Below are 16694 nucleotides of genomic sequence, written 5' to 3' on the forward strand. Positions count from 1 at the left end.
TAATCATAAAATCAAATAAAATACCTGGTTTTAATCAAATGACAAGAAAACATATCCTTGGAAAAAGGGTGATTCAAAATATTAAGAATTTACCAAGATAGGATATGTTAAGTGCACCTTTTTCATTATTCATTTACAAATGAATGCTTTAAAATAAGGAAAATATTGACATTATTTCTGAATATTCTGGTTTATCCCAACTTGAGTATGAACTTTTGTATTTTAAAATATTATTTCGATTTCTCATGAAAGTTAAACATCTTAAAACCACCATTGATAGTTTTCTCTAATGATGAAAACTATATACAGCAAGCTTATCTTGTCTATATTAGCAAGTAAGGCATGCAACTATATATTTCCTAATTACAAACTGGATGTGAAATGTGAAAAAAGTGAATGGCATAAAAATATTAAAACTGACTGATGACAATTAAGCATAAGGCTATACAACAAATTTTGGATAAGCCATGTTTCAACTGACTTTCTGCATTAACCTGCAAGTTAAAAGCAAATAAACTGGTGTATGTGATCATTTGGGGATATTTCGAATATGCTCAATAAATAAAAGTGACATACTGATTATGGTAATATTAAATAATTGTGCCATTAAATTATTCACATATGGGCAGGACCAGGGATTTCAGGAACTACAGTCTTATGTTACTCTTCTATATACATTCTACACTAGAAATAAAATTTAGGCATTCGAGTTTGATCTGCTCCTTCCTGTCTGGGGAAGTGTTAAAAATATTCTCACATGTCATAAAATAGAAACAAAAAAAGTAACCTCCACTTTTTTCTCTATTTCCTCTAGCGATAAACTACCTATGGTTCTGTCTTCACTGAGGCTTGTCGCAGGAAAATTAATGCCAGATTAGCAAAAGGAAGTTCTGACATTGGGGGCATATCAAATAATCCCAAGTGGGGTATAGAAACACACATATTCAGTCATAATCAGGGGTATATTTAAGTTTTTTGAGGCTTACCCCATATACAGTTTGGGATACTTTTTTTAGGGGAAAGAATACATGATTATATGCATAAATTTGCTACAGCACTCCCAGGGCCTAAAAAAGGCCCGTGAAAGTAAGAGGCCTTGAATATTAAACTTCATAATAAAGCCACTTCTGGGCATACCTTTAACTTCAATTTGTAGTAAATTGTACTACCCCACATGCCCTTCCTACCATCAAAGGTTGAGATTCAAGAGAATTTCTTATTCAATTTGGATTTGTGTTATGTAAAACCACTTCTATTTTGAAAACTAAAGGTAACTGTTGGTTCAAAAATACAAACACATTGAGAAAATTTAGGAATGATAAGAGCATTTACAATTTGTGTATTTAAACCACACATTGTCATTTGAGCTTTTTTTTTAAAAAAAAAAAGGAATCACAAAGAAAATCTAAACTGTATTAGAAATTCTTGATGGAGGCTTTGATATTCTTATGACTTTAGGATGAGTATAGGACAGTATCTTCACAGATACTGACATAAGAATCTAATAAATAACACAACAAAAGATACAGTTCTTACATCTTATGTCATGGGAAATTTATCTACACACGAGAACATCTGCCAAAGATTGTGGGTACTACAAAATAATAATAAAATTGGTTTTTAATATTCTTAAGGATTGAAAATGGGGAAAATAGGTTAGGGTAAGAACACCATCAATTATCATAACTGAAGTAATTTGATTGTTAGGTTTTGATTTTGCCTACATAAAGTAATAACATTTACTCTCAGTGCTCTCATTTTCACATGCCATCCTCATTGCAACAAGAATAAGATTAATGCAGATAGGCATCTATTTTATTTGGGTCCCTAAGCTTTCTTCTAAATATGATTTCTAAAATGAACTTTTAAGAATAAGCTAACTCAAATCCATAGAAAAACATCAGAAGTATGAATCTTATTATTATACTATTTATGTCCTGTGAAATATCTATCAGTGATGGGTAATTTATAGAAGCTGAAGAGAAAGAGGCTCCTTAATTTAGCCTTTTGTGGTAGCATCACTCATTGGATTTAAAAAGGGCCTATCTTTGTAACCTAACGTGACATTCTTTAGCTACAGAATGGGCACATGCAACCTTTAATGTATTATTATTAGGATGGTAAGAAACACTTGGGCAAAGTTTGCAAAACGAAACATTGTGATGTAAAAGCAGCTGAATATCCTGCAGTTGTATGACATTTCTGAATATATTTTATTTTTTCAAATTCACATCACATGATTTTAATTCTAAACATCTTATTCAAATGCTTTAAAGCAACATTTTGAGCTCATGGTATAATTTCAAGCATGATGCATGAGGACTTTGTTAATGCCAATGCTAATAACCAGATTTTTCTGTTAATAGGGGTACATCATAATAAAGAAAAGCCAAACACTTACAATGAAAGTAAAGCTCTTCATCGCCTTCTTGGTCAGCTTTGCTATAACCACAGTGCCTGGAAGAAAGCAAATTTGTGACAATCTCTGTCATTTTACTTTATATATTTAATATTCAGTACAATGTACCTTAGTTACTCAGCAACTTACTAGAGTTAAATTTACTGTTCATAGTTATGAATCCATTTAGTAATAATATAGCAATTCACATGATTAAAAATGCACAGAAAACAAACTTTTTGTGTGAGAAAATGTAAAAGTAACATTTTAACAAATACATTTAGATTGAATATACAAAATTCAGTATGATTTGAATCCACAAGTTTCAATTTACAAAGATATTCATGAGTCACAAATATTCACAAGTGAATGTTTACTTATATTTCTTTCTTGAAAAGAAAAACTTTTTAAATGGTGTCCACAAACATTTAATAGCTAAAAGAGTAAATATTTCCCCAGGTATATTCTATATTTATTATGAAAACTTAACTCTGAAAATAAGCAAAAAATATTCATGCAATACTCATGTGCTTTAAACTAAAGGCAGTGATCAAACTCATATTCCATTTTGATCTTGAAGGAATGACACATTATCGACCTTTAATGTTTTATATCAAAGAATGTTTGCATTTACTATTTAAAATTCTATTACACTAAGTAATAGGCTGACATAATTCTTAAAAAGCAATACATTTTATGTTAGAGATTAGAACAACTTTGTGTTCTACCTTCTCCCAATGATGAAGCCAAAGACCATGAACACCAAAATGATGGTCCCAGCCACAGCAACCACAGCAATGATAATGACAGGATTCTGTTCACTGGAGACAGCTGTAGCTGTAAACAGAGGAATTAGGCTCAGAAATACTTGACATCATGCAAGAACTTGAGAGGTTAAATAAAATTAGAGATATCTTTTCTATTTAATTCATTCTAATTTTAAATAACTGCATTATATTGTAACAAAGTAAATTTAAATAAATGTTTATTTCTGCCTTTTAAAGAACTCGTAAGGACAATACTTTCACATATTTTCCATTTATCAGCTATAAAAGAACATATAAATGCCTTATTGAGTGACTATATTCCTGCTTAGTTGTTGAAAGCTTAATTATAAATCAAGAGATAGACACATCTGATCTGCAAGTGCTATTAAATCCCTATTGTTCCTCAGCAAGGCATTTGATTTTGATCCCTTTGTGTCTTGTTTTTTGGTATGTGAAATCAGAACCAAAATACATACCTCATGTATTTTTGAAGTACCTTAACACACATTAAATGCTTTATCTCTCGTATCATCAATTAAAATGGAAAGCATCATGCAATCATAAACATCATGAATTTATAGTCCACTATAATTCAGGAAAAAGATGAGCCATATTATCTGTGTTAATTTTCATGAAGTATGAGTAAACACGTTTCATATTTTAAGATTACAAAGTAGCTAGCCTATTTTAGAAAGAGCAAACTTTCTGCAAGTACTTTAAAAAGCACTATCATTACCTAACTGCACTCCCTTCCTGTACAATACTAAATAATTCTTGTATGCTCATTAAGGCAAACCTGGCTGAACCTTTCAGACAGTCTCTTTGGGAAGAAGTACATGTTTACATGTCTTTTAAAACACCTTCTGATATAGAATTTTTGCACTTATCACTTCCATTTTTCCAAACTAGTGAAGTTTTATTTATATGGTGATTCACAATTGTCATATTTTCCCAGAGTTTCATATTTTCAGTAGCAATACAGACTGTATAAAATCATCAAATACATATGAAACAATTAAAATGAATATTCCAATAAATGATCCAGTTGCAAATATCATAAAATACATAATGTCAAACTAATATAATTTGCTAACTCTGAAACAATCAACAGCTGCAATCTTTAATTTAAGGCAGGATGGAAAATACCATTCCTTCTTGTTGATGGCAAGGGATTAGATCTCTAGAGAAGTAATTCATATGAAGGCAAAACATATCTTGCCACAATAGGAAGTATAAAGTTTTTTTCAGATTGGCCTTTCTCTAATTTGTCTGTCTCCTTTTGACAACTTATCTCTTAATTTTGTATACCTATGCTAATAAGAGATAGCTCCTGTGTTGAAAACAGGAAAAATAGCTCTGGTCTAATGGATACTTTCTGAACAAAGAAGATTATACACATTCTTTAATTTATCACCTGCTGAATTGCTCCCTGAGGGACCTTAAAAAGGTTAAGAAAAACAGAAGAAGAAAACAACTTTCAAATACTAATTTCTGAATTACAGCCTATTATCACACAACAGAGAAAAGATGACTTTCAAGTATTTTAAAAGTTTGTTTATTTTTTGTTTTTAGTCTGTTTTTTTTATATACATTTTAAGAAAGAAAAAGAATGGAGAAGTTCCAGTCATGAGAAAGAAAAAAATTATGTACATATGTTATGAAATTCTTTCCATTCAATCAATGTGTCCCATGGGCCTAATTCTCTGCTTGTCTTAGGCTCAGTTTTTCCCTTAGCTTCAGAAACAGAACTCTAATGAGAAAAATGAACTCAGGTGAATGATGAATCAGAATTTGTGCATATTTATTTATACATTTTTGTATATTGGCAGGGTCATACTTTAATCTTTCCATAGTTGACATTATGGTTAATATTTTCATCTATTTCACAAGCAATATATATTAAAAGTAATTTGCTAAGGCTATAAACAGAATATCATGGTTTAAAAACTCGAAAAAGTAGGATACTGCACAGAAGGGGATTTTAGGATGTATGTGCAATGGAAGAGACTGTCAAATTTCTCTTTACAAACAGTGCTCAAGTGACTTCTTTTAGGCTGCATCTTACCTTCTGACCTGCTTTCTGGCACAGTGAGTCACTGCTCCCTGACATGGTGATATCACTGGACCATGCATTCCACCACTGCTTAACTGTGTGGCCAGAATCTGTGTACCTGTCCCTGTCTTTCACTGAACTTTCAATAAAGATCATGAACTGTGTGTTTCTGTGCCTCCTTAATTCTTAGCACAGTACCTTATGTACCTTTGTGAACTCACTGGTTCACAAAGAGTAGTCTGGAAAACCCTGAGAGTTCTCAAGAACTTTTCATAGAGTCTGCAAGTTCAAAATCATTTTCATATAATATGAAGATGTTATTTGACTTTTTTACTCTCATTTGCTTCTGAATGCGGTTAAGATTTTCAGAAGGTATATGACATGGTAATACCATGACTCTGATGGCTAATAAAATGTGTTTGTGTGTTCTGGTGTTTTTAAAGTTTCCATTTTAATTTCTAATTTGGTGAATATTAATTGATATAACCAATATAAAACATTTTTTGATATCCTCAGCATTTTTTTAATAGTAAAAGGGCTCCTGGGATGGAAAATTTTGAGAAAGACTGTATTTAATAAGAGCTGACACTTAAGACTTTCCATGATAGGGGCTCTCCTTGACACTTTGTATATTTAACTTAAACCTCAGAATATTTTGTGAATTGAGTACTACTATACTAGAAATTAGGGTACAGAGACCTAGCTAATCCAAACTCCTATAACTGGACATGGCAGAGCAGAGAGATTTGAAACCAGGCAGCTCTCTACTGGTACTGATTGATATTAATAATTCACTCTATGTTGATCAGTGTGAAGTATTCATTTATTGCTAATTTACTGAGTGCCTTCTGTGCCTGAAACCATAGTAGGCACTGGCAAGACAACAGTAAGAAAAAGAGATATGGATTCTTCTTTCATCAACTTTACATTCCAGTAGGAGAGAATATATTGATAGTAAAAATCACTAAATTCTAATGCAAAAATCCATTCTTAACATACATTTCATGTGAGCTTTCAGGTTCCACTACTTTAATCTCTGAGTCTTGGTTACTTCTTTTTCAAATAATAAAAATAATATCTATGAATCTCAGCACTCATTAAATGATAGTTTGGTTTAATATTCTCAATTTACAAAGTCAGGAAAAGGCATAAATTCATCTTGAAACTTTTGAAATATAAAAGTGTTTTTAAATAAGAAGGAATGGTTAGGTAAATGTGAGATAACTGACATTTTAAATTTAAACTATTTATTAAAAGATGAAAAATCATAATTTGAAGTATCGTATTATATTTGAATTTACAGGGTGGTATTGTGATATAGATCTGAGTTGAAAATTACTAGAGCACATTTTAACACTAACCACTCAAATGTTTGAATGTTGAAATCTTAACTTAAAATGCTTTAATATTTTGGGGGACACTAAACTTTGATATGCTGATTCTTGATCTTATATAATCTATTTAAAAAGAATAATCATGAATAATGGTATTAAGTTTACCACATCAAATTATGTAGCAAATTTTTAAACTGATGCCTTTATGTTTACAACTCTATGTGAATGATTTATATGTCAAAATGATTCCAGCATACGTTTTTATTATTTGTGGCTATGAGAGTTACAGATTTATTTTAAAATGTAACAAAATATGTGGAAGAATAATACTGCTACCAAACTTAACAACCATTAGTTAATGCAAAGGATATTTATTAATTTACTCCACCTTTTGAAGATCTATACAATTCTTTCTTTAAAGCCAAAATAATTCTTTAATCAAAATATTAATCTAATTTGTTTAAAATTTTTTAACTGAGAAAAGTCATATAACATTTTCCAACTTAATTTTGATTAGAATTTTGGAGGAATGCTGGATTGGCAAAGAGAACAGATAACAGCTGGGTAAACCATGTGCCTGAGCAGTAACATCAGGAGGAATCAAAACTCCAAAATACAGAAACACGTACTGAGATATCAGCTCTGTTGAGGAGCAACAGCAGTGGTATTCAGGGTGTTCTGAACTTGGACTCTGACAGCAAATGGGGACATGCATCCCAAGATACATCTGCTTACTTCTTATACACTATATATACATGCATTTTTACTATAATCTTGTTGCATTGTAAAACATAAAATGATAAAGGGGCTTCAAAGATATTGGTTATATTCTATTTTTAAGATGAGTGGTTATAGGGATATTCATTTAATTATCTCCTTTATATTTCATATATACTATAAATAGATTCTTTAGTATGCATGAAATATTCCATAACAAAAATGAAAAATGTCAAAAATAAAAATAAAAATTTCTAAGACCTTCCTGAACTCTAATTTTTGAAATCATTGCTAAAGGCAAGTCACTTAAATTAATACAGGTTCTTAGATACCATCTTTCTCTTGTCTGCCTCACTACACATTCTGGCTTCATTTGTGGGTTTCTGTGAAGTAGCTGCTTTGATGGACACACTTAGAATAAGATTGTTTTGAGGTCGACAAAAACATCTTGTGTCAATACACAAATTGAATCAGTCCTGCTTCTGTTTCTAATTTCACCTTTTTCAAAAAATAAATCCAGTATGCATTAAAGAAACTAGTTTAAATCACAGGGTTCTAAAATTGCTAAACAAAACAGCAAATGTTAAATTATTATGAACTTTTACGAAATACACTTATATGTACATATATATTTATTTGTATATGTAAAAATTATGACGATGCAAATGATCACCTCAATATTGAAAAAATATTAATATATGCTAGAGTTATTAAGAGTATAGAGAATCCAAACCAAAGGCATAATTACCTTCAAACATTTTACCTGTAGCTTCCTCTAGTGTAGCAACATCAAGTCTGGGACTGTAATTTCCATAACCAGCAGCAGTAAAAGCCCGAATCTGGAAAACATACACTGTTCCTGGTTTCAGATTATTAATGGAGGCTGAAGTAGACTTGGTTTTTACTGTTGAGTAGGTCCGTTCCCTTTGATCCTAGAAACAATATTTAGAGGAAATATTTAATTGTGATTGCAACCAGACAATTTGACAGCCAACTGTTTCAATTTAATTCAATTTGCTCCATCGTTTTTATAGAGGCTACGTTGTACTTTGTGGAATATTATAACATTAAATCACTTCTAAGGTAATATAAAATGAAAATGTGAAACACATGCCTTTGTTATATATATTTAGGGAGAAATAATTTAGTTAAAACATTTATGGTGTTTTTAGCTTTTGCACAGGTAATATGTGACAAGAACTATTTAGCCATAATATAATAAAATATCCTACTGGTCAAAGAGTGAGTACACCTGTACAATCTACAGTTTAGTAGAGGTCATCAAATCATAATGTAGTTCTCTTAAGTTTTTTCTGAAAGTTATTCAGCAAGAAAAAAAGCCAGATGCTAAAAATCCAGAAAGTTATTAAATCAAGAAATTCAGATAACACTACCATTATACCGACATACCAATTTTTTTAAAACAACCCTGAATTTCTCACAGAATAAACCACTTCTGCAAAACAGTGTTTAATATGAAATATTTTTAAAGTAAAATTATAAATATTAAAGTTTAAATATATATGATTTATGGTTTGAAAATATTCTAAACATGATTTATTTCATTTTGTTCATATTTCAGATATAAAAACTAATGCAAATTTACTAAAATCAATTATATGTTTATTAACAATTTTTATCCTATCATTATCAAACACATTTTTTGTGCATATATAATAAGATTAAGAAGGGAATAAATGTAAAAACTCAAGCACATAAAAACTCCATCAAAACAATATTTAAATAAATAAAAATTTAAATCTTCCTTGACAAGATTCTCACAAGCTATTTATGAATAAAAGTTGTAAAAATTATACTTCATAATACACAATATTAGAGAGTTCTTATTTGGTGTATAATAAATACATGTGTTCAACTTTATCTGGCAATGAAATTCTTCATTGAAATCTTAAAATGTCAATCAAGTTGTTTGATTTGCCTTCACAGTGAGATTTGCAAAAGTGTAAATAAATATATACTTAAGCTTGATTTACTCAAACTGATCTGTGATTGTCCTCATTATAATCATTTATAAAAATGATAGTTTGTATTACATATATTTATCTCAAACGAAAGACCTAGGCATAACTCAGGTGACACAAACATCACGCATGCATGTGTATACATTACAATATAATACAATACAATACTATTATTGTCTTTTAGTTGTCTAATATGCAAATTTAGTGAATAATGTAGATTTCTGTAAGGCCAAAAAAATGATTTGAACAGATTTATTCCAGAGAAAACATTTGCAAAATATTTCGGATTTATATTGTGAGAAACTTTACTCTTACCACCTATGTGTTTCATTCCTTTTGAAATTTGATGCAATTTCAGCAGGGACTATAACTGTTAGCTCTCATGGGAAAACAGATATACCAAAACCAGCGTTAAAAACAATGATCCCCTCTAAAACACATTTGTTGGGACAAGAAATGAAGCATATAAAAATGCAACCTTAGCCATGAAGTCATAAATCCATAATGTAAGTAACAAGCAAAAATATTTTAAACTTAATCTGAACATTAAAACAATATCATATTTGAAACTAATTTTTCTTTAAAAAAACAGGCCGGGCGCGTTGGCTCACGCCTGTAATCCCAGCACTTTGGGAGGCCGAGGCGGGCGGATCACGAGGTCAGGACCATCCCGGCTGACACGGTGAAACCCTGTCTCTACTAAAAATACAAAAAATTAGCTGGGCGTAGTGGCGGGCGCCTGTAATCCCAGCTACTCGGGAGGCTGAGGCAGGAGAATGGCGTGAACCCAGGAGGCGGAGCTTGTAGTGAGCCGAGATTGCACCACTGCACTCCAGCCTGGGTGACAGAGCGAGACTCCATCTCAAAAAAAAAAAAAAAAAAAAAACCAAAGGTATCTATTGCCAATGTACTATATACATTTCAATTTATTTAATCATGTCCACTCATCCCCAAAGTTTTCTCAAAGCTTTAAGCTCCATTTTCTAATTCTATTGTCTAAACAGTTAAAATGGTTATGTGTATTATAGCACTTCAGGTAACTCAGGTAAGCCAAAAATAGTAACACTTATTACTATTACTGTTAGTAATAGCAATGTTTCTACATTTTCCACATTTCAAACCTTGCACTGAGTCTTTCTGTGAGGTGGGGTTTTAAATCATGATCTGTGAATACGGTTCACATAAACACTTTCTCTCTCTTTCCAAATGAAACAGAAATAAATATACTCATATACTCAGATATATCACTAGTTACTAAAATTTAGTCATTATAGGTAGATTAAAAAGGCAGCACTTGGGTTTTAGCCATACTAATTTTCCTGGAAGGACAGGTGTAAATAAGTCCCATACATGATTATTAAAACATATATAAAATAAATTTCAGGAGGAATTTAAAGGGGTGAAATAACATCATCCGATTTGTCAGTCTGAAGAACTACATATTTGTTATACAAAATATTCTTATTATTTCAAATTACTAAATTATTTGAGGTCATTATCATCACTGAAACCACGTAAATTAAACAAATCATTAAGGTCCCAAACAGACATATTAAAGAAAATATTTTTCAAAATGCACTGGGCTGTGTGGTTTCTGTGGTACTAAAATATTCTACATCTAATTATTACAATATCAAAAATTGAATCAATCAATAAACATATATGCTACAAATGGGATACTTTCATTTGTGTAACACAGAAACTTAATACACAGAAATCACATTTATAATGATAAGCCAGAGATTCACAAAGATGGTTATTATAAATGGCTAAACTTAACTACGAAGTTTGAAGTAGCTCCAAATTGTTGGCATAATGACCAACTTTCGTCTACAATACAGTAGGATGACATGAGACACACAGCACATTGTACATTTCAGTTGCTCTTAGCACTTACTTTCTCGTAATACTTGATTTCATATTCTGTGATGACTCCATTGGGATGCTCTGGTTCCTGCCAGGAAAGCTCGACACTCCGCTGCAGTACTCTCTCCTTCATTACTCCGCTAACTTGCGAGGGAGCTGTTTGGACAAGATGTGTCAATAAACAATGAGAAAATTCACTGGATGCCTCAAATCAAATGTCACAACTGATCAGTCCCATGCTGTGCCAGTTTCATTAAGGTAAAAGAAAGCACCTTTTCATAGCTCACAATTCAGAAGCTAATGAATATTCAAACAGGACCTTATTACTGTTCATAAACCTTAATAGAAATTTAAATTAAAGTGCAAACAGCAGAAGATAGCATTGTTCAAGTTAGTGAAAAATGGAAATGATGGGGCTGAGAATGACAATTAAGCAAATGAATGCTAATTAAGGCTAGAAAATATGATTTCAGATTAATCTCCAGTGATAAACTAAGTCCAAATATTTATTTCACATGCAACAGCAATACACTTTTTAAAAGAAAAAATAATTTAATATTATGCAAGAAAAAGTGTATGAAATGGCTACTTTGATCTTCAATTAAAGGGATCATATTTTTTAAAATGTTTCCATGTTTCACTTGGTGTGTGTATACTCCCAAAGAATTCCAGACAACTTTGGAAAACATTTTTAGACTTTATTAGGTCAAGATGCAAGAAAATGCAAAGGCTGCCTGCTACTTAAATTATGTGCATGAACACACGTACATACACATGGACTCTTGCATGTGTAATTTATACCTACGTAACCTAGGCTTCAAGCTTTGAAAGGAGCAATTCAAAGCTACAATCTTGCTTTCTCTTTCTATACAGATAATAATATGCTTAGAGTTCTTTCATTCTAATTAGTGACATATACTCTTTTTGGTAGCTAAGTCTGTGGAATGTAGCAAACTAATTTGCTCTGTCTAATTTGCTCAGTGATGATTAACTAGTTGTCTACTCTGTCTAAATGAGTAGCTGCACTGGCTTGGCTGAATTTCAGTGGGGTCATTATGTTTCATGTATCACGCTCTATCTCATTCTGTAAAATATTTTCAGGCTGTTAATTTAATTTTCAGATGTCTGAAATTGTTAATAATCCTGCTGACAGAAAAGCAATTATATGGGACCAAGCCATTTAAGCAACCTCCCGATGTTTATCCCTTTGGCTTTATTTTGTTTCTTCTACTTAATATTTTCTTGTATCAATGTCTAAAAAACACATTTTTCACTTCTTTCTGGCTTGGTGATTTTGAAGGAAGGACATGGAAGATACATGACTCTCATTTCCTCCCAGATTACTAACAAAAGCGTAACAAGGGCAGTTTAAGTGGGACAACTTTCCCTTGAAGGGGATGTAGCCGAAGTACTCAACAAACTGTGTTTACAGTATAAAGGCATTTCTGATATATTTTCAATGAAGCTAATTTCTAGTAAGAAATCTTATTTTTGTCACAACTTTTGAAACCTGAACATATGCAGTAAACAAGAACTTATCTCTAAAGTGACACGTCTCTGTACCCAGAACCTGCTTAGCATAACTCAGTAGACTGCAACGTTCAAGAGGCTGCTTCCTTAGGCCATGGCCTTAGGAATCCAACTCCAACTAATTGTGACATGAGACTCTACTTGACAAATAATCTCTAACAGCATAACTTACTTAACAAAATCATTCCAAAAATTTACATTTTAACTGGTAAAAACAATAGACTGCAGCACAGGTGAGAATACTGCAATGGTTAACACATTGTTACCCAGGAGTGCTGCTGGTCTCTGATCAGAGTTTACCATTTATGTGTGCCATTTGAAAATACGTTAGCTAGAAATAGGTTAGAGAGCTCGTATGTGTAAATCTCTAGGTTTCTTTCAAATAACACCAATAGCCTACTGTGATTTTCAGTATAAGTCAAACACTAAGACATGTTGCTTGGTTTCTATCCCTAACTATCACTTTGCTTGGTATGATAAAAGAGGCAGGAGACTCTGAATTCTTCAGATTATGGAAAAGATTTGGGTTATAAATCTACCCTATTTAGTTTCTGATACATTGAAACAACATCTAAATATAAAATGAGATGATTTTTGCAAGTTATACACTAAAATTGCATTCATTATTTCCATCCTGGAAAATAATTTTTACTAATAAAATTATAGCAATTGGGGACTGAAAAAGAAAAGCTGCTAAAAATACTTGAAATATATAATATTTTGAAACTCATATCACAGTGCTGACAGCGAAGTATGCTGCAACTTATTTTCCCTTTTGCACAGGAGCCATATCTGTAAGTGAATATACTCCTGAATTCTTCTATATTTCTTTCTTTTTTCTTGTGTCCCTTGCTGATACTATATCAAGTCACACATTTTAAGAGGGTCAGAAAGGGAAGCACTAGCACATGGCCCTTGAGAATGGATAAACTGCATGACAAGAAAAATCTCTGTCTTATGTCCTTCAAATACAACATTTGGTACAGGAAACATGATTATATTTTCCCTGAGCTTCAATATCTTAGGTATAAAGGATACACAACTCACAGGATATATAGCTTATAAACAAAAACATCTCTAGCCTAGTTAGATTCTAAGAAGGTAATTATTTTCAGATAAAGTTAGAAGTTAAAGTAAAATTAAAGTGGCATAAGGTATGTCAATCTTAAAACACAATGATTTCTGTGGTTAATATATTTGATTTACTAAATTAATGATATTGTAACAATCTCACTAAGAATGTGCTCACTCTTACACCAAAATATTCAATTAACTACAATCTAAAGTTCATTTCTGAAAAGAAAATAACAGTATACAAATGAATTATACAAATGAAATATATAAGTGACAATATACAAATGAATATACAAATGAATTAAATGCTTTAAGAACCAATTCGGTGTTATAACATTTAAATTATAATTTTCATAATTATCAAAATGAAATTAGATATGTTGTCATTGGAATTATGTGAAGGTAATAGATAGTAACCAACAATAATAAAGTTCCTGAATTGAAAGATGTAGGAAAACAAATACTGTATATAACAGAGCTTTTTGACATAAATTTTTAGTAGGTTTTCTAACAAATAATTAACAGATTCATTTTCACTAGAGTTTCTAGAAGTATTCAAATATAAAAATTAAACTCAACTGAAAAAACAGATGGAACTTCCTTTGCCCTTAAAGATCTTCAAGTCTTATCAGGGATGTAACAAATAAATAAAATATAAAACAGACTAAGCCATGAAGCAAATTATTAATCATATCTGGAACCTTCACAAATGACAATGACAGAGAAGATCTTAGGAAATTCAAAATTTGTCTCCAGAGTTCAAAGTGGTAAATCTCAACAGCATAAAAACAAAATTGATAAATTTGATGAAAGAGTAAAGCAAAAGTCTAATGACAGGCAGAAAAGTAAATTTGTGGAATGGGTTTGTTAGTATAAGGATTTAAATTGAAAAATAATCAGTAACAAGAATGGTGGGTGGGCTTATGCACAGACCTGAACCGATCAGCATTTTACAGATTGTGAGCTTCAAGCACTCATATGTGATCTTTGATCTTAATCAATTTCTAACTAAAATCCAATTACAAAACACGTATTTAAATTACAGAATGGAATTTATTCATAAGGTCTATGTACTGCCTCCCTCTACCCCCTGCCAACAGGTTAAGCTTAACTATTTGTAAAGGAAAATTTCTTAGCATGAAGTAGGGAAAAAGACAATTTTAAGGCACAGCATAGTAGGCAGAGTGACCCCACAAAGATGTCTATACCCTAATCTCTGAAACACGTAAATATGTAAATTCCATGGCCAAAAGGGTACTGCAAATATAATTAAGGTTACAGACCTTAAAATAAAGAGATTATCCTGGATTATTCCCAGTGGGCACTATCTAGTCATACGAGCCCTTAAAAGCAAACAGAGATGCTGTAGAAGTCAGAGAAATTTCAACTGTGAGAGGAACCAACTTGCCACTGCTGGAGGGGACCTCAGAGAAACATGAAAAGATACAGGGGCAGCTTTTAGGATCAGACTGGCCCTGACTGACCGGCCCAGAAATCAATAATTCAGTCCTATCAGAGCAAAGAATTTGAATTCTTCCAACAACAGGAATGAGCTTGGAAGTGGATCTTCCTCAGAGTTTTCAAGTAAGAGCCATGACCAGCTGATAACTTGATTTCAGCCTGTGAGGCTGGTAGTTGAACCTTGCTGTGCCCAGACTTGTGGACCCACAGAACTGTGAGATAATAAATGAGTGTTTTAAATTGTTCAGTTTGTGGTAATCTGTTATGGCAGCGATAGAAAATGAATACATGTAGTAAGAAAAAAAGCAGACCTACTGAAATTTTTATGAAATGATGAAAACAGGCTAGTGATTGCATATTTAAATGATGTGATATTAAATTGTATGTTGAAATAGCATGGAATCAATGAATATTGACCTTGATTAAGACCCAAAACACAATGTTTCATAGAAAAGAACTTAACCAAGATCATGAATTTCACTTTGGATTTAAAAAGTCATTTATTTATACCATTCATTTTTTCTACATTTACATGTTTCTAACTGAATTTAAACAAAGAATGAGATGGAAAAATATACTTGTATTTTTCAACAATACAATGAGGTAAGATGGGTCAACAAGCATAAAATGACCTTTCAGCAAATATATCGAGTTTTTAAATCCACTGAAATTTGTTAGATATCCATTAGGTAAATACAAAAAGTAAAAATAAAGATATCTTTGGAATACAGTCAAAGGAAAACCTGCTAATAGTAGAATGATGCTCTTTCATGGAACGGTTTTCCTATTGTACATTATCACTAAGAAATTCATTCTTAGCAATCCTCGAAATAACAAATGTATGTGTTACTATAAGCTTAGTATTTTAAAATGTACAACTTTTAGCTTTCTCACTCTTCCCCACAGGTGTTCATTTTTGTACTACAGGAAAAACATATAAAAATACATACAAATTTGCTTAAATAATGAAATACTTGGCCATAATTACACATGCAGTGCAGTGTATCATGTAACATAGCAATTCTGTTTCTAGAGTATGTAGATATACATATAAAATGCTAAACACATAATTTCACAAAATTTCAATTTCTTGGCTTTGGAAAAACAGGGTCACTAATAAGATTAAGAATGATACATATGCAATTTTAGCTAAAAAAATAAGCACAGGAACTAAGGGTAATTGAACCTGTAGCAATTATGAGCTATTCTTTTGTGATAGACATCTGTCAAATTATCTTTGGCTGGAGAGAAGCATGATCTGTAGTTAAAACCAACATAAATTTTCATTCTATAATAAGTATTTGAAAAAATCGGTGGAAGAGAAATGATTTTTTTTCAAAATTAAGTTATTTGCATTGCTATCTACTTAACATACCAATTAGGATAATGATTTTCAAAATGTAAAATATGCAATATAGTAAGATATATAACAGAATGAATTTCTAAATAAATTCAAGAAGCAGTTACTAAAAAGACAATTTGACTAAGAAATAAGGTTTGAAAGTTCTGGAA

General features: G+C 31.5%; 1 protein-coding gene across 9 annotated transcripts in view; it reads right to left on the reverse strand.

Moving 5' to 3' along the window:
* Positions 1-16694, reverse strand: part of EPHA7 (EPH receptor A7) — a 183017-nt gene that overhangs the window by 21248 nt on the left and 145075 nt on the right. For 6 of the 9 annotated variants that reach the window (XM_055258972.2, XM_055258961.2, XM_055258951.2 and 3 more), the window contains exons 6-9: positions 11149-11273; positions 8018-8201; positions 3127-3235; positions 2402-2457 (exon numbers count right to left, since the gene is read on the reverse strand). In XM_055258972.2, coding sequence (XP_055114947.1) covers positions 2402-2457; positions 3127-3235; positions 8018-8201; positions 11149-11273 — 474 coding nt within the window. Of the gene's footprint in view, positions 1-1355; positions 1502-2401; positions 2458-3126; positions 3236-8017; positions 8202-11148; positions 11274-16694 lie in introns of those variants that run through there. The other 3 variants (XM_055258985.2, XM_055258976.2, XM_055259003.1) reach the window with 2 other exon arrangements.

Source organism: Symphalangus syndactylus, chromosome 2 (genome assembly GCF_028878055.3).
Source record: "Symphalangus syndactylus isolate Jambi chromosome 2, NHGRI_mSymSyn1-v2.1_pri, whole genome shotgun sequence".
Lineage (NCBI taxonomy): Eukaryota > Metazoa > Chordata > Mammalia > Primates > Hylobatidae > Symphalangus > Symphalangus syndactylus.